We start from the raw sequence: 19,666 nt of genomic DNA on the forward strand, positions 1-19,666 counted from the left end.
TTCTAAATAGTGTCGTCCATTGGCGTGGAAATTTTCACCGACTAAATTACTTCATTTTGTCCAAAAATCACTTTTACAATGTTTCCAACTAAAATTCGTTGTATAGATATTTCGAGAATCACCTAAGACAAGAGCGTAAAGTAATTTGAAAGTAATTTACGAAATTTAAGCGTTTAAAAATAAAATTCCAGCACTTTCGAGGCGTGAATACTGTCATTTTTATTGTAATGTTTTCTAAAATTTCAATTTCTGTTTAAATGTATTTTATAAGTCATCAGTCTCTATGAGAAGGTGATAAGTTTGTGCAAAGCTATAATAAATTTATTTGACGTGCTAGATAATCTTATATCTTTAAACGCGCAATTCTTGTATATACTTATATATAATTTGAATCTTGGAATCGGCTCCGATGCTCCTTGGAATCGAACAATTTTCATGAAATTTAGTATATAGGGGGTTTCGGTTGCGATAAATCGATATAGCTAGGAATCATTTTTATAAAATATTATTTTATTCGTGTTTTATCGAATACCGAACAAAGCTCGGTCAAATAGCTAGTATATTATTATGAGTAATAATAAAATTTCAAATACTTTGCCATTCCTACATAAACACGACCATAAACAGGTATAAAAGACTTTGTGTGTTTTGCATTCCTAAGAAAATGTTTCTGCAAAAAATGTTGGAACTCACGAAAAGCCTAGAGGACGCAAAATACCCGCTATTAGGACCAAACATAAGGGGCCTCTTTTGGTGTGGTCTCTGGCAATTTAGCAACAAATTCCACAAAAGTGCTTACATTGTCATTCATTTCATTTCTGTAGTTTTTGTGATCAGTCTGTACATCGAGTTTTACGTCATGAGGGAAGACACCATGACGATTCTTTTTAATATTTCCATTCCACTTTTGAGTTTGGTATCCATTTCTAAAACCCTCTTCTTAATTTGGAACAAATCCTACTGGAAGAAACTGGTAACGAACATATCTGAAGAAGAGATAAAGGAAATTGAATCAAATGACAATAAAATTATTAAAATTATCAACGATTATACAATGTACTCAAGAGTGCTTACATATGGGTACTGGCTTATAGTTTTTCTAACTAACATGATAACAATTCTGGCTCCATTCTTGAAGTACATTACTGCGTCGCACTATAGAGCAATGGTTCAAAACGGTACGGAGCCGTACCCACAGATTATGCTATCATACTTTCCTTTCGACAATTCTAGAATGCCTGGATACTTGGTAGGTATCATTATACACATTATAATGAGCAGCCAAGGAGCTGCTGAGATCTGCTTCTATGATTCAACAGCGGTATCCATCATGTCGTTTCTAAAAGGATATCTGATGATATTGAAGGTGAAATGCGAAAGGATTTTTGGAGAAGAAGCACCGGTGACCAAGTCTCGTGTGTTGATGAATATAAGAGAGTGTCACCGCATGCATAACTTTTTTATTGAGTAAGTATATTATGGAACTTCTATTAAGTATTAACCCACATTAAGTATTAACCCACATTTGCTTGAAATGTGCATTATTTTTACTTTCGTTTAAAATTACCCAAGATAGACTCACCAGCGAATGCAGTAAAATTAGAGCATATCTATCTAGTTTCTACTACGAAAGTGTGTCTGTCTGTATGTTTCCTGTCACTTCCAAACCACTTAATTGATTTTAAACAATACTTAATGAGATTTTTTAGTCCTGGGAAAATTACGTAGGAAACTTTTAATCCCGGAGAAATGTATTGTTCCCGCTCCATAAACGAATTTTTGCGCAACAGAGTTGTGGGCGTCATCTAGTCTATCTATACTTACTAGAGATCGCCCAAAGGTCGAAATTCGACCTTAGTTTCAACGACATTAGGACTACTACCTATATTTTTTTGTAAAAAATATTGACTTTATCATATTTTTTTTCAACTCTTGTCTCTGGGACTTAGCTGATCTCAGACTGGCCGTGTAAGCATTACATCTATAAGTAGGTATCTTAGATTCAATAAAAAAAACTATAAACCATTTTCAATTTGTCAACTTGTTGTCAACAGACTTCAACCATAAATAAAAGAGTATGTATAGGCTTGTCACTCAAAAATCTGTCATTTCTCATGTGTGTGTGCTATAGTGTGTGTAATATTTTATTTGTTAAAAAATGTATGATAAAAGCATAATTTCAAAATAATATTAGTTCGATGCACTCCTTCACCATATAAACTATAACTGTGCAAAATTTCAAGCACCTACGTTTACCCATTTTTCGTAAAAAGGGTTACAAAGTTTTTCGTTCGCTTATTAATATTATTAATATTATGATAATAAAATCGTAGAGGTAAAATTTTTGTACATTGAAAATAAACTTGAAAAAATAAGTCAGGGGCATAGTAGAAGAGTAGAATAGAACACTTTTTACTGTTTTTGAAATTTTTGTTTCTCTGTCTGTTTGTCGGTTTGTCTGTTTGTCTGTTTGTCTGTTTGTACAGGCTAATCTCTGAATCCGCTGGACCGATTTCAATGAAATTTGGCATGATGATACCTTATATCCCTGGTCAACATCTTAGATACTTTTTTTAACCGACTTTCAAAAAAGGAGGAGTTAATTTTTACTTTGCTGCAAAAAAAGAATTTCAAAATTCTTTTTTTGTTGCTTAGATTGCCCGAATTTGATACCATGTTTACAATAAAATCGGCCAAGTGTGAGTCGGACTCGCGCACGAAGGGTTCCGTACCGTTATAGAGAAAAAATAGGCCAAAAGTTGTGTTGTTGTATGGGAGCCCCCTTAAATTTTAATTACATTCTAATTTTATTATTAATTATTAAATTACACGTATAATTAAGGATTCTGTGAAAATTTCAAGTGCCTGTCTGTTGTTATTATTGATGTCGAGCAAAAAAATCATGTTTGTTGTATGGGAGCCTTAAATATTGATTTTATTTTGTTTTCAGTATTTTTTGTTATAGCGGCAACAGATATACACAATCTGTAAAAATTTCAGAACTCTAGCTATAACGGTTCTTGAGATTCAGCCTGGAGACAGACAGACGGACAGATAACGAAGTCTTAGTAATAGAGTCCCGGCCGTTTTTCCCTTTGGGTACGGAACCCTAAAAACAGTGACTTGAGAAGTAATTGGAATTGAATAAACTCCTCGATATTGTGGTTTAATTGTAGATTATGAATCTAAGAATAAGAGGTAGGTTAAAGAGGTATAGATGCCTACATTAAATCCCGTCTTCTGACGTCTATCCTCTATCTCCGTCACATGTTCCTTTCCCCTGTCCTTTGGTCCCCATCCCCTGTCCACGCTAAGCGGTATTCGAAGAAAGGATTTTTCAAAACGTTAAGTATCTGAGGTTCAAGTTTCCTGGATCTTTCATGTAAATTAAAAATTTCGTGTGTAATATTGATCCAAATAAAATAGTCGTAGATGGGTGTTCAATTTTCTAAATCTCGATTTTAATACCATACATTCAAGCGAACGAGGTTGCGGGCAACAGCTAGTATAATATAAATCTCCGTCGAACACTTTTACCATAGTATAAGGAGGGGAAGTAAGTTATCTTCATACAAACAATTTTTTGCATACTTTCTCTCTATAACGGTACGGAACCCTTCGTAAGCGAGCCCGATTCGCACTTTTCTGATTTTTTTATATAAATAATGCTGCTCTGTATCTTAAATACTTTTCTATATTTGGTAGGAAAACCATTGTTACATATATAACTTCACACACCATGTAAAATCATGGCAGAATGTAAGAACTGAATAATATACTACTACCCTACCACCTACATGTACATTGTAAAACTACATTCTGTGAATAAAGAATTTGAATTTGAATTTATTGACGACGTGTTACAAACTCAAACTCAAATTTTTTTATTCAGAATAATTTTTTCAAATATTCTCTGAACGTCGGGGCTACACAGATGCCTACCACCGGTTCGGGAACTAACCCGGCGAGAAGAACCGGCATAAGAAACTCGCACGGGGCCACCTTTTTCTAAAAAGATGGAAAATTACAAAAAATATATTATAAAATAACAGTGTCATTGCTTAAGTTCACAACCCTAATACTGTAGCCAATTATATCGCAGATTGGGCCGGAGTTATCCTACTTCCCCTCCTTTACCTATGCTTTAATGACCTTTTATTTTCAGCTAATTTTCCATACTGTTCAATCATCGTATATTGTTGTTTCAGGCAGTACGAGATCTTCAATAGTTTACTTTCGCCAGTCATGTTCATTTATGTTCTAGTTTGTTCTATAACTATATGTTGCAGCGTCGTTCAGTTGAGTCTGGTGAGTTAGTAACAACTTAGTATTAGACATCTTAAGACGATAGCCTAGTAAACGAATGCCCAAAATGGGGTCTGCTTGGAAAAGTCGAAAGCAGAAATCTTAACTTTGGTACTTTGGTTAGAGTAGTTAGGAGATAAACATACTAAAAGTCCTGACCCCTCCGAGGTGAGCCCGAACCCAAAGAAGGCCGTTTTTTGATTTTTTGTTTACTCATCAAAAACGGTGCTTCGTACGAAATAGGCCATTTACCTAAATTGTGCCTCTGAAATGATTCTGCTTTTAAATTTTTAGCTTCAACACCATTAAAAATCGTTAAAAATTTTCAAGGTCTGCATTTAATGCTACCATTTAAAAAGTTTTTGTCACGTAAAAGAACCATTTGATATCCATTACACTGTCTCCACAGTTTCGTTTAAAAAGAATTTCTTAAGTTTTCTTTCCCTAACCAATAAAATACACTCTTTTAACGCGGAAATTTTTAATTAAATTTCCTTTACAGGAGGGGATCACGTTTTCGCAAAAATTCTGGGTGGTGGAATTTGCCACGGCTCTGTCTTTTCAACTGTTCTTGTATTGCTGGCATAGCAACGAAATTTTGTATGAGGCATGTATGATGAGTGGTGACGTATAATTGTTATATAGATTTTTTTTTATATTTTATTATGAAATAAGGGGGAAACGAGCAAACGGGTCACCTGATGGAAAGCAACTTCCGTCGCCCATGGACACTCGCAGCATCAGAACTGCAGATGCGTTGCCGGCCTTTTAAGAGGGAATAGGGTAATAGGGTAGGGATGAGAAGGGAAGGGAATGGGGGAGGGTAGGGAAGGGAATAGGGTAGGGGATTGGGCCTCCGGTAAACTCACTCACTCGGCGAAACACAGCGCAAACGCTGTTTCACACCGGTTTTCTGTGAGAACGTGGTATTTCTCCGGTCGGGCCGGCCCATTCTAGCTGAAGCATGACTATCACACGTCTAAGTAGTATAATGTAATTAAGTGGTATGTCAGTGTTATGTAGAGAATTCCATAAAATATGCAAAATGAATTGTTAACTGGTCTTCAGTAGGTATGCAGTTTTCCATACTCATTATTGAGTTAACAGTTTGAATAATACCAATAAAATACTTTTCCATACAAAGTACGAGCAAACTTACATTTAAAACCACTTTTAAATCTAAGTTTGTCCACTGCTATCCACCGTGCTAGCCAATAACAAATAACTCCCACACTGGTTTCGGTAGTTAGGTTAGGTTCCGGTTTCATTGAAACGGCCAGTTACGCAGGAGCAATTTCAAAGTGCCCAAATGTGTGCGTAGTACACAAGAGCATATTCCTTTAACTCTCAGAACCCAGTGGGACGGAAGACCGACACGACCGGCGAGAGATCAGGCGCAGGACCGACTTTTTACATGCCCATCCGACGCATGGATCATCTTACTTGTCAGACAATCAGGTGATCAGCCTGCATTGTCCTAACCAAACTTGGAAATAACAATATTATGTTTCCAACGCGGGATTCGAACCCACGACCTTCGTGTCAAGAGCATGCACTGAACCACTGGACCACGGAGGCGATAAGCCATGCTTGCCAATACTATAATATTATGTGTATACTGTCTAGTGGTATAGAGCGCGGCTTTTGACTCGGACGTCGTGGATTCGATTCCCGCGTTGGAAACATATTGTTATTTCCATGTTTGGTTAGGACAGTGCAGGCTGATCACCTGATTGTCAGACAAGTAAGATGATCCATGCGTCGGATGGGCATGTAAAAAGTCGGTCCTGCGCCTGATCTCTCGCCAGTCGTGTCGGTCTTCCGTCCCACTGGGTTATGAGAGTAAAGGAATAGAGAGTGCTCTTGTGTACTGCGCACACACTTGTGCAGTATAAAATTACTATTGCGTAGCTGGCCTGGTTTCAATGAAACCGGCCACCATCACCGAAACCGGTGTGGGAGCTATTGTACTGTATATGTACGTATTCGGTAAGCACAATCATAATGCATAATATAAAGGTAACAAAAATTTGTGATAATATTTACTTTAGGGGATGTATGTTTTTATACATGGGAGAGCCATGCTTCGGCACCGGATAAATACCACGTTCTCACAGAAAGCCGGCGTGAAACAGCGCTTGCGCTGTGTTTCGCCGAGTGAGTGAGTTTACCGGAGGCCCAATCCCCTACCCTATTCCCTTTCCTACCCTCCCCTATTCCCTTCCCTTCCCTACCCTCCCCTATTACCCTATTCTCTCTTAAAAGGCCGGCAACGCACATGCAGCTCTTCTGATGCTGCGAGTGTCCATGGGCGACGGAAGTTGCTTTCCATCAGGTGACCCGTTTGCTCGTTTGCCCCCTTATTTCATTAAAAAAAAAATGTGTTCCTGACATAGAGTTTACTGTGAAAGTAGCGCTGAAAGAGTTTTTTTTTTCTAATTTGTATGGGCAAGCGTTCCAGCGTCTTGAATATTACCATACAAAAGGAAAAAACTTAATCTTTCAGCACTGCTACTTTAACAGTGAACTCTACGTCAGGAACACATACATCCCCTAAAGTATTATCATTCAGTTTTGTTACATCCAGTATTTTACTAATAGTTCCTAATAATATCATTACTCCGCCATAATCCTTAAATAAAATATACATTTATTTTCTGCTGAGTAAGAAGAAGTATAGGTAATGATCTTCTTCAATTAGACTTAAATTACTTCAGTTACGTGTTAGGAATAGAGTTGTGTCTAGTAAGACATGTGTATATGCATTTTTTGTGTGTACATGTGGGTGTCCTATATTTTAAATCTTTTTTAGAGCATGTATCTCAGTCAAGGAGTATTCAACAGCAACTGGTGGCGTGCTGATGTCCAGATGAAGAAGGAGCTTCTTCTTCTAGCAGGAAAGCTCTCTCCCTCTTTCATACTGCACGCTGGTCCTTTTTCTACCTTCTCAATGTCCACGTATATTGAGGTAAGAATTTTTCACTATAGCCAAACCTTTCGATAATACAAGAATAATATTATTCGATTCAGTAGAGTAAAAAAGTGTCCTTAAACTCGTTAAATACGCGGTACTAATATTATATTCTATGTGATATACTTTTTTACTGATAAAAGTAAATTAAGTTGAACGACTTCTTTTAATTTTTTTTACAGATAATGAAAGGTTCATACAGTTTTTATACACTGTTTACACAGATGCAAGAATCGTAGTAACTGTGAAAAAGTTAGGCAATTTTAAAGTGTAAAAACACACCGTTATCTAAAAATGTTGCACAAATAAAAATAATATACTAGTAAGTCATAATTAAACTAACCTGATTCTATAAAATAAAATAAAATATGTGTTACTAGACATAGAAAATAAACATGCGGAAAATATTTGAGTAGCACTTTATTTATTAGTACTTTTAGTAAAGAGGGTATAGAAACTATAAGCGCCTCTGAGGATCTGAAAAAAAATAGAACAAATATAATAAAATATCTACTAATAATTTACTGTACAATACACATAAATATTTTAGAGTGGGTCAGAACATCATAAAAGAAGACGTTCTTCCATGGTCGTATCAAAACTATACTACTGTTTCACCACTTCCTGATAAGTGACGAAAAGGCTATCCAGCAATTAACTTGACAGTTCAAGTATGGAGAATCTATCAAAAAGTTGTGAATAGTCTATTCGGCACTTTATCAGAAAGTGGTGAAACAGGCCCTTATAATTGTAAAGGGTTCGTTTTTTTTTCAATGCCCCAATCTCTTGACTTACTGCACCGATTTTTAAATAATTTAGTACAGATAAAGTGTGAACCATGGGAAAGGTTTCTCTACATTATACTGCTCAAAAATTAACCGAGCTGGGCCTCACGGAACAACTTGAAACTAATAATATTCAAAGCCAGTGCCAAAAATAGCAAATCACTCGTACCAAGCCAAGCGAACTTAGATCAATGGAATTGACTTTAAGATAACTTTGAGTAGGATACCAATAACGCGCTAATTTAATTTGAACATTCTTGTAATATCAGGAGCTGAAAATTTAAAGTTATTTGGTACCAGGTATTTCCAAAGCCAAAGCCAAGTTCGACATATTTTAAGTAGACGTTCCGCGCGGCTTCGTCTGCATATATAAGGAATAACGTGGAAACCGTCATTTTTCTGATAAAAGTAACCTATATCCTTCCCAGTGGTTTGCTTTATATATGTGCGAAATAACATAAAATGTTGAACTTGAATAGTCTGACAAAATTACGTGGGTCCACCATCTGCCTATGAATCATAATATTTGATAGTACCATCCACTGACCTCCATTATACAAGTACGTTGGACTTACGATTTGAAATGATTGCTGGTTTTTGTGCCTATTTGAAGCGGAATCAGCGCCCCAATGCGGAGGAAGAGAACCAAATTTGACGTAAAAATGACGTTTGAAAGTCGCCATATTGGCGCTGATAGCAGTAGTGGGAGTACTTGGAACTAATACTAGTTTCTACAACCAATAGCGATTAAGCGGCCATTTGCAAGTTAGGTCAGATTTAGTTCTCTTCCCCCGCACAAAGAGAATGTCATATACTACGTATAATATCTTAATATCTATAATATATTAATACGCGAACGAAAAACTTTGTAACCCTTTTTACGAAAAATGGGGAAACGTAGGTGCATGAAATTTCGCACAGTTATAGTGTTTATATGGTGAAGGAGTGCATCGAGCTAATATTTTTTTTTTTAATTATGCTTTTATCATATATATTTTTAACAAATAAAACGTTACACACACTACGACACTACTACTAGGAAAAATGACAGATTTTTGAGTGACAAGCCTATTCATACGAATTATACTCTTTTATTTATGGTTGAAGTCAGAGCTGACAACAAGTTGACAAATTGAAAATGGATTATTGTTTTTTTTATTTAATTTTATTATTAGACAATGCTTAAACGGCCAGTCTGAGATCAGCTGAGACCCAGAGACAAGAATTGAAAAAAACTATGATGAAGTCAATATTTTTTACAAAATATAGGTAGTAGTCCTAATGTCGTTGCAAGTAAGGTCGAATTTCGACCATTGGGCGATCTCTAGTAGATATTATTAAGTCATAGGCAGATTCAGAGGCAGAGCTACGTTATTTGGTCAGGTCATGTCACACCACACAAACAAATTCAGGACGAATATAAAATTGACATAGCCCGATCTTACTCCCGACAGAATCAAAATCGAATCGAGAATCGAATTAACTTGATCTTAAAGCATTTGATACTCCAACATAGCGTAAAATCGTGCTTTGGCTCAATTGGAAACTAATCAGACTCGTACATCAAAATCGTATCAGTTTCGGGGCTAAGACTGTAGAAGACGTAGTTTCGAATGCCTATAAATTTCTCTGGTGGTATACCTCGGTGAACGTAGGCATGGACAGCGTGGTGAACGGTCCGGCTCTAATTCGGTACATTATAGCCAGCTTTCCGGACAGCAGCGTCAAATGTGTCCGAAGCTTGGGGTCCGCGCGCCACCAGTTGCTGTCGAAAATGCCGCGGTCCACTAGACTACTCTGTGGAGCAAAAAAACAGTAATATCATTAGTCATTGGTATCCCACTGCTGGGCAAAAGCCTTTCCTTCGTTCCTAACTGACCTTTATTACTACCTAACAATCTTATCTTAGATCCTAAGTACTAGAATAACATAAATAAATAAGAATCCTTTCTTAATTTCATTTATAGAGTCTGGCCTTGATGTTACACGATCTGAGAAAAAGCAATTGTTTACACAAAATCGGAGATTTCTATCTATAATTGAATTTGAAAGAAATAAATGTTTGAATTAGAAACAGACAATACTTCTAATTTTTGTTTTCTTCCAGCCGATGAACAAGTTTTGATAAACAGTGATAATTTTGTAACGGAACGAAAAATGGATAAACACGTAGGTAAAAAAAACAAGCATATTTTTTAAACCTACAAAGATGCTATTTCCTTCCGACTTCCAAGGTAGACTTCCAAGGTAAAAACAATATTCTTAAAAATATTATTCATTCTTCACTAGTGCCTTTTTCGAAATTCGACTTAACCTCAACCAATTCCGTACTCAATTTTCATTCTTTTGAAGTAGATACCAGCCCAAAACTGATCAGATAGGTACTTGACATAAAACTTGGCCGGTACCGACTTCAAAAGAATGAAAATTGAGTACGGAATTGGTTGAGGTTAAGTCAACTTTCGAAAAAGGCACTAATGAAGAATAAGAATTATTCGATACTTTTTAGATCATATTTTAAGAATATTGTTTTTACCTTGGAAGTCGGTTTCAATTTTTTATTAAAAAATAATAATTTTACTCTTTTTAGTTATATCTACAAGATATGGATAGATATCTAAAAGATACGCATAAAAATGCATAAATAACCATTACGAATGTTAACTACTCCCATTAAGTTACTGTAATTGTGGTAAATACTTGCAGTTATCTAAGCGATGCTGCAATTTCCAAACTTTTATCTTTAAAGGTTCAGGAGTTCTGTTCGGTCATTCAGTGGCTTCGGATCAAGAGACGCCTTCGTATGAAATTTCACTAATGTTTAAGTTACTAGAAACAACATCTTAACGACCATTTGTGTTTTAATAAATTTCAAGGATTAGGTAAATCCTTGAAATTTATTAATTACTAATTTACTAATACGATTACTAATACGATTGGATCCGTCAACAAACAGCGAAATAATCATCAAAAGCATATGCTTCGATGCAAAATATCATGAAAAGTAACAATAAATGTATCATAATCTGATGATGCATGGCATAATTAAAGTTGTGATGATGATGATTAATCAAATTGACATATTGGCTAATGCTTTCAGTTGATTAAACAACGCCAAAATCCCCGAACCTGTATATTATATTAATAAAGATTCAAAAGTTCTGTTGGGTACCTTCGGAACTAGGGTATAGCCTGGTGGTCTTACTTTTTGGTAGCTTAAGCCTCGTGTACTGCAGAAATAATCAAAATCACTATATGTTTTCATACAAATTTCAAGGAGTCCCCTCGATTCCTCATAGATCCCATCATCAGATCACCACTTTTGTGAACATGGTACCAAATTCGAGTTAAACCCTACGCAACACAAAAAGAATTTTGAAAATCGGACCACAAACGGTTGAGTAATCGTTGAACATGCATAAAAAAACATACATACAGCCGAACGTAATATTACCTCCTCCTTTTTGGAAGTTGGTCAAAAATTACGCCAGTGCAGCGAGTTTTCATTGCAGATACATCTTGTGAAACAGCTGTCGTTTAAATTATTTTATATAGCCATTTGTATGTTCCAAAGTAAAACCGAGTGTACTGATCGACACCATAATGTCGATGATTCTTTCCGAAATATTATACGCTAGTTCATTCACGTATGCCTTTGTTGAGATGTCATTATAATACGCCACACTTGTCTTACCAGTGTCACACCACTCACCAGTACAATATGGCGTCGGATTTTAAGCCTTAAATGCACTGGCCAGTCTGCTATGCTATATTTTAGAACACACACATGGTATTAAAAGATCCTTGTACGACTGTAGTTTTACCTCGTATGTGATGTCATTGCTGTGCCAACAGAATATAAACAACTGAACTCCCGCTGCGATCATGTACTCTAGGATCCAAAATTTCTCAGACACTGTCACGCCATCCTGAAAATTAATAAGGTTGAAAATCGCCCAGACTTGTTACTGCAATGATACCATAAAGTTAATATATCTAGCGGAATAGAGCAACAATCTGTCAAACGAAACAGAAATTGGTTTCATCTGTGTGTAAAAATACGTGTACGTATACACTTACACAAGCATGATTGAACATGATTTCTATGAGATTAAATTGTCAACGTGCGGCACGTGCCGACTGGACGTCAAAAAAAGAGTGCTGCTGTCATGTATCACACGTCTCTTTTTACCACGCAGTGTTACTGATAGTGACATATCTCTTGCTCAGGCCTTTGTTTCTCTATTCCGCTAGGTATATTAACTTTATGATTGATACATGTTTCGACAATGTTATTTTTTCTCCTGGAGGCAGTTCAGCAGCTCTGACGTTATTGCGACCCTTGCGTATTTATTGTGACTTAACTGTGTTATAGTGCTGTGCTGTGAGTAGGCTTCCAACACCAGAATTGCTGGTACGTCTTGCTGTAACAATGTGAATGCACTAAAATGCAAAAAGGGTCAGTAACATTGCAACGTGATAAGATGTGATGCACTTTTAAATAGGAAATCCAAAACTGCGAGCGACAACCAAGAAGTTAATGAAAGATAAGGTAATTTTAAACATGGCCCCGTGCGAGTTTCCTTCAGCAGTTCTTCTCACCGGGATAGGTCCCGAAAAAATACTCTGAATAAATTGTTTTTGGTTGATTAATAGAGCGAGTACTTTATTTTGTAGTGAATAAAGTTCAGTATCAATGTGTTGGATTACAGCGCTTCATTACGTTGCAATGTAAACTCACCCTAAGTGTTATATGCCTTAGATTAAAGTAAATATTTATTATTTACCAAATTCAATTGAACAACGCAGCAACAGATCATCACGGAGCAAATCAAAACATAAATAAACATAACCGGAGATATTAGTTGGTTAAACATCCTGTACTGCCTGGAATATAACAATTAATTAAATAATCTTATTATTTTAACGGTTAATTAACTGCTAATAAAGCGTGTAAAAATTATGACAAAAGACACAGTAGGTAGAGCCACAACTTTAGTCTCAACTCTCAACATTAAGTTCTGGAAAATATAGATTAGTACATTATAGTAAATTATATAATCAACGAGCTTTTGCCCGCGGCTTCGCTCGCGTTAAGAAGTATTATTATATACAAATTTTCATCTCCTATTTGAACCCCTTGGAGGTAGAATCGATCAAAATCTTTTCTTAGCGGATGCCTACGTCATATCATCTACCTGTATGCCAAATTTCAGCCCGGTCGGTCCAGTGGTTTGGGCTGTGCCTTGATAGATCTCCATGTCAGTCAGTCACCTTTGAGTTTAATATATATACTAGCTGTTGCCCGCGACTTCATCCGCGTTAACATAGTATAATAACAAAGATGGATAGTTTTCTCCTTTTTGTTTTTGTGGTTCCTTATACAAAGGGTAAAAACGTACCCTATTTAAGCAAACGTCAATAAACTTTCATATATCTAACTCAAGAAATGGCGAACTTTCATTGAAACTTTCTACCCCAATTTCACCCCCTTGGGGGTAGAATTACCAGAAACACTTAAATACGTATCCATTCATTTTAATCAGTAGCACAAAAATAAAGTTTCATGTTTCTAACTTAAGAAATGACGGACTTTCATTTAAATTTTCGACCCCTATTTCACCCCCTTGGGGGTAGAATTTTCAGAAAAGCTTAAACACGTATCCAATCATTTTTAATCAGTAACCCAAACTTAAAATTTCTTGTTTCTAACTCAAGAAATAACGGAGTTTCATTCAAACTTTCAACCCCAATTTCACCCCCTTGGGGATAGAATTTCCAAAAACGCTTAAATACGTATCCATTCATTTTAAATCAGTAACCCAAAAATAAAGTTTCATGTTTCTAACTCAAGAAATGACGGACTTTCATTAAAACTTTCAACACCTATTTCACCCCCTTCGGGGGTAAAATTTTCAGAATTCCTTCCTCAGTGGGTGTCTTCTTAATGAAACAACCCTACTCACCAAATTTTGTGGCTGTAACTTTTACAGTTTTTGCTCAGCGATGATGATCAGTCAGCCAGTCAGTCAGGACATGTAATTTTATAAGTATAGATCGATATTAGATATTAAAATATTATTCACCCATTGGAGCCATAGGCATTCGCTTATAAAACCACAATAATTCTGGTTGATTTCAAAGTAAACTTCTTGTGCTTGTTAATTTATGAAATCATTTTAATGATGACTACTCTGGGTAATAGGATATTATAAAAATTGTTAACCTTTCAAATTTTGATACAAAAATATTAGAAAATTGAGAATTGTAACAAGAAATATTTTAATTAGCAGAACAAGAAACTTTTACAACACAAACAAGCTTGTTAGAAAAGTAATTTGCGATTTTAAGACGGTAGGTGCCTATTGTTAGCTTCGTCTTGTTTGAAATCATAACCTTTAAGAAGTAATTAGAATCGAGAATAATTTATTATAATATTATTATGATAACTCCCGAGATGTATATTTACTTAAGGTAAATTTTTTTATTATTTTTTTATGAAATAAGGGGGCAAACGAGCAAACGGGTCACCTGATGGAAAGTAACTACCGTTGCCCATAGACACTCGCAACATCAGAAGAGCTGCAGGTGCGTGGCCGGCCTTTTAACCCATTTGTAGCCAAACCAAAACGGCAAGAAAAAATTTAGAAACTTCTTAATTTTATAATAGTAAGGAATATGAATAATTAAAAAAATGATAAAAAAAATTAAAAATATATATTATTTAAATTATAGGGGTGTACCCAAATTGGCACAATGGCCACTTATAGGGTCGGCGTAGGTGGGTTTATGTGAAGCATTCCTACTGAATGCAAATTATTTTTTCGATTTTTTTATAAGCTCTTGGACTTTTATTATGACGGACAACCTAATATTCACGGTTTGAAAGTACTTTTGACACGAAGTTTTTCGATTTTGGATGCTAGTGGGCGAGTAGGACGTTGACGAGATCATTGTAAAATCTAGCTCTGCCTTGATGAAATAATAACTTGTCAATTGCACCTTCTTTATGCCGAACATGTAAAAGACACGCATTGGATAAGCTCATGTCAATCATGTGTGTGATTATATATTATGTGCTAAGACTTCAACAATGAATGCCAATTCTATACAACAATATTATCCCTGTGGTTTCTTGTAGTAGTTGTTATAATAATTTGCTATTTTTTAGTTTAGTGATAGGCTATGCGATGCTGAATAAGTCTGAGTATAAGGAGTACACTTCGTCAAGAAGTAACACTTAGCACTAATCAATTAGGCCAATCGTATGTACTGCTATTATATTAGCGGTAGTTTGAATCTTATTAGATCTAAGACAAGCTCAACTCGCTGCCTGCTGCAGGTTCATCATGCATGACCGCTATCCTCAGAATCCGAAAAAGTAGCAACGTTATGAACTTCAATTTCTCCTGATAATTTAGCAAGGTTGATGAAATTTATCTATCATCACAACCACTTTGTCAATAAATACACAGGATTCCAGTGAAACTATGGTCAATTTCTACTCCAAGGCATCATCACTACCTTAGATAATCGTATTCAGTGCTTCCTCAATCCCACGGTAGCTGTTAGTGACACTATAAAGTCGTTAGCGATTCATCATAATAATGTAAAAAAAATTTTTTTTCTTAGTATACATGTAGCCAGTGTACCAAATTTGGTACAGCGACGTTTCAGTTGCTATAAAATGGTAAAAAACGATTTCAAAAAAACTTGTTATGTGCTTATAGGATACATTATTTATTGTATTTGAAGAATAATGTCTATTTACGATAATATACTTAACGTGTAAAATATAATAATTACAAACAGGTAACTACCTCGACGTGTCATTCGAAAGCATATTTTAGCCAAATATTGCTATAAATGTATAATATTTAACGAAACTATTTAATTTTATACGTAACGAACACTTTCAAGTTTATTGTTATGTAAGATTTTTTCACCTAATGTCAATATTTTTTTCATAAACAATTAAAAACAAAGTGTTCCCAAATTGGCATGGTGGTCATGAATGGGTTAAGAGGGAATACGCCCTCTTCTTGAAGGTTTGCAGGTTGTATAGGTCCGGAAATACTGCTGGTGACAGTTCGTTCCAGAGTTTTACAGTGCGCGGGTTCTACATTATCATAGTTTAAGATTTAATTATTATCAACTAGCTGATGACGCCCGCAACTCCGTTGCTCCAAAATTCGTTTATCGCGCGGGAACCGTACATTTTTCCGGGATAAAAAGTATCCTATATCCGTTCCCTGGACTGAAAGCATCACCATACCAAAGAACAAAATCGGTTAACTTATGTCATTGGCGTAAATAGGTAACAGTCAGATAAACCCACTTTCACATTTGTAATATTAGTATAGATTAGACGTTGCCTGCAACTTATCGTTCGCGCAGGAATTCCTTTATCATGCAGTAGCTACGGTACTCTTTCAGGACTCGTAATATCTCTATACTCATCGAAAAAAAGCCTCCGTGGTTTAGTGGTATAGAGCGCGGCTCTTGACTCGGAGGTCGTGGGGTTGATTCCCGCATTAGAAACATGTTATTTCCAAGTTTGGTTAGGTCAATGCAGGCTGATCACCTGATTGTCTGACAAGTAAGATGATCCATGCGTCGGATGGGCATGTAAAAAGTCGGTCCTGCGCCTGATCTCTCGCCGGTTGTGTCGGTCGTGCGTCCCACTGGGTTATGAGAGTGAAGGAATAGAGAGTGCTCTGGTGTACTACGCGCGACTTGGGCACTATAAAATTATTCCTGCGTAGCTGGCCTGGTTTCAATGAAACCGGCCACCATCACCGAAACCGGTGTGGGAGCTATTATTATTATACTCATCGAAATTGGTACAACGGTTTAAGCACGAACTAGTAATGGCATTTAGCATAAGAAGAATAAATAACGTTTATTTGCAAAAACATGGTACTGACAATAAGATGGTACAATAATATGAAATAGAGTGTAAAATGTAAATCGATAAAGAAGTTTCTATCAACCCTGCCCGTGCCAGTGGCTCTATGAAACCACAGAATTGAAACTTCCGAGGCCGGCCGTCACGCGACATGCGACAAGGAGCCGAAAAATTGGGGCGATGTAATAAGTTTCGCTTTAAAAGCCTTGCTGTAAGTTCGTTGTTCGACCGTGCTTACCTCAGGAACTACTGGACCGGTTTTTAATCGACTTCAAGACAAAAGAGGTTATGAATTCGACGCGTATGTATGTAATATTTGCAGAACTGCCCAGTTTTTGTATATGTTAGTCTACATCAGTGTTTGAACAAAATGTGCCAAATTTCAAAAGGGTATGTATGTATGTTTTTATGTTTGTATTCGCACTTGTCCGGAACTACAATTCCGATTTGAGTAATTCTTTTTTTGTTGTATAAGGTATGGTTTGACTAAGGGAATACTGTAAGTTTAATCAGAATCGGTTCAGTAGTTTTTGAGATACGGAATTTTAATTCTTAATTACTTACAATTTTGAAGTCAGTTTTATCTCTTTAAAATACTATTTGTTACTAACTGTCACAACAAAGAGTAGACCACGGGGAAAGACATAAATGGGATAGTATACGGCTCCCGTAGAATCCTTTATTAATTCAGGCAGAGTTCCGCGAAACGTCTAGTTAGCTATAAATAAAATTGCTTCAAGCTAAAAATATAAATGACAAGGCGTTATCTGATTTAATTAAATATTGTGTTCTCATTAATTAATCCGCTTGTTAGCGAATGCCGATATTACATATTGAATGTAGCTTTAATTATTTTGGGAAATAGGTATTTCCTTAATGGAGAGATGGTATTCGTATTACAGTTATATTCACAATAAGCTGTTGTGTAAGCTGAGTACCTAACCAAAATACTTAAATTAATTTACTGTTAAAGGTAGGGATATGGGAAAAATAGGATTTGTCATTTAATAAAGGTTAAAGTCACATGTCATTTCTTATTTTGGTTCCAATTTCCTACTGTGAATTTATGATGCAATGAGTAAAGGCCCAGATTGTAACTTATATCATTTTCGCCTTAGGAATAAAAATAGTATTTGCATGTAAGTATATAATTATTAAATATAATTATGTAATGTAGTCGCACCAATTTTTCAATTGTTAATTGTTATCAGGCACCCGGCTGCAGCTTGGGGATTACCTTACCGGATTTTGCGAAACATAAAATTGTATCGAGTGTAATCACTTAATGTTACGTACATAGATACAAACTCAGTGCCTTGTGTAGGTGTAAGCTTTCAAAATGAAAACATAATAATTGATAAGTTTACTAATTACTTACTCAGTAAGAAAATTATGTAAGCGATGACATTCCTTTATATTCTTCAAAACTTCGCTCCTCGGAATCGCCGTTTCGTCTCCAAATATTTCGGTACATTTCGTTTTCAATATTATCAACTGACCTTTGAGGAAGGACATTATGACGAAGACGGTGGTGTCATAAGAAGCGATAATTCCTCCACCCTGGACTATCATTACAACATGGGTGACGACCGACACGAAGTACCCGGGTTTCTTGGTCACGTCAAAAGGGAACCACGAACTTATTATCTTAGGGTACCCTTTTGTATAATGTGACGTGAAATAAGTTACGAACGGTGACAATATAGTCACAACTGTAGTTAAAACTATAACGGACCAATACAGATAGGTTACAGTACGACAATAAATTCTATATTTTTTCATAGCCCGCATAGTTTTCTTGTCCTTGTAGAAAATCTGGGATAGTTCCTCTGTGGAAATGTCACGGAAAAGTTTTCTCCATTTCTTCTGGTATAGAACTAGAGACGTAGTCTTTGAAATGCATACCAAACTTTGCACAGTGAGGGGAATATTGAATAATACTTTGGCCAGGTCGTCTCTCATGATATAGATATCTACAAACATACTCCAGACGAACAGGTTAGAGCAAATGTGGAGAAAAGAGAAAGGGACTCTTATGAAAATACTTTCACTGTGTAGCAGGCCAAACGCGTATAAAGATTTTATGTTTGGCCCCAGTAAAGGATATCTGGGATCTTCAAGACAGTTTTTATAGGCCATCGTAAAGATGTCTGCCTCTTCAAAGTTTTGTTGAGTGACTTCTTCAAGTGTATAAAGATGTTTTTATAATTACTGCTATTATGTTAAATACTATGATAATTTGGAAGTTAATGAATGATGATCAATTATTTTTAATTTGTAACAAGTTCGTTGATAATTGAGCCATTAAATGCTTTAGACTTCTTCTGGAAAAGCGTATAATTAGTGGTCATTAGAACATAGTACGTGAATTATATTACGCTCGTACTTTTTCGTTGAATAAGACAATATAGTATTTTTTTAATTATTAGTCTGTAACATCTTCATCTTCACCTCTCAGCCGTGAATTTCGTACGAATCGACTAAAATAATAGAGTTGTCAAGAATTCAAAAATTAACCAAATAATTTTTTACTTGTTATAGACTACAACTGAAAGGATTCCGTAGGTTTCATTTCGCTTTACGCCATTACATAGCATTATAGCAGCGGCGACATGGATTCCTACATAGTACGCAAGCCCTAGAACATTTTTTTTTTTATTACTATAAGCAAATTTTTTGTGAGTAGCTTCATTTTGA

The 19,666-nt window shown here is 35.8% G+C and overlaps 2 protein-coding genes across 2 annotated transcripts; one reads left to right on the forward strand and one right to left on the reverse strand.

Annotated features, from left to right (window-relative positions):
- Positions 1-664: 664 nt before the first annotated feature.
- Positions 665-7,515, forward strand: LOC121735984 (odorant receptor Or2-like). The gene is made up of 5 exons (XM_042126992.1): positions 665-1,467; positions 4,209-4,308; positions 4,808-4,912; positions 7,118-7,273; positions 7,459-7,515. The coding sequence occupies exons 1-5, from the start codon at positions 665-667 to the stop codon at positions 7,513-7,515; spliced, it is 1,221 nt and encodes a 406-aa protein (XP_041982926.1).
- Positions 7,516-7,696: 181 nt separating this feature from the next.
- Positions 7,697-18,931, reverse strand: LOC121736201 (odorant receptor 4-like). Its single transcript, XM_042127289.1, has 6 exons — positions 18,880-18,931; positions 18,348-18,627; positions 12,849-12,948; positions 11,886-11,990; positions 9,703-9,858; positions 7,697-7,753 (listed from the first exon to the last, which is right to left on the reverse strand). Exons 1-6 carry the CDS (start codon positions 18,929-18,931, stop codon positions 7,697-7,699), a joined length of 750 nt encoding a protein of 249 aa, XP_041983223.1.
- Between the last annotated feature and the right edge of the window lie 735 nt (positions 18,932-19,666).

Source organism: Aricia agestis, chromosome 18 (assembly GCF_905147365.1).
Source record: "Aricia agestis chromosome 18, ilAriAges1.1, whole genome shotgun sequence".
Taxonomy (NCBI): Eukaryota; Metazoa; Arthropoda; class Insecta; order Lepidoptera; family Lycaenidae; genus Aricia; species Aricia agestis.

Excerpts from the sequence above, each read along its gene's own strand:
- LOC121736201 (XM_042127289.1), bottom strand. The coding sequence starts at position 18,931 with ATGAGAGACGACCTGGCCAAAGTATTATTCAATATTCCCCTCACTGTG. Across the intron at positions 12,949-18,347 it reads TTACATAATTTTCTTACTGA|GCAGTACAGGATGTTTAACC; the intron begins GTAAGTAATTAG and ends GTTATATTCCAG. Across the intron at positions 9,859-11,885 it reads GCAATGACATCACATACGAG|AGTAGTCTAGTGGACCGCGG; the intron begins GTAAAACTACAG and ends TTTGCTCCACAG.
- LOC121735984 (XM_042126992.1), top strand. The coding sequence starts at position 665 with ATGTTTCTGCAAAAAATGTTGGAACTCACGAAAAGCCTAGAGGACGCA. Across the intron at positions 4,309-4,807 it reads GCGTCGTTCAGTTGAGTCTG|GAGGGGATCACGTTTTCGCA; the intron begins GTGAGTTAGTAA and ends TTTCCTTTACAG. Across the intron at positions 4,913-7,117 it reads GCAACGAAATTTTGTATGAG|AGCATGTATCTCAGTCAAGG; the intron begins GCATGTATGATG and ends AATCTTTTTTAG.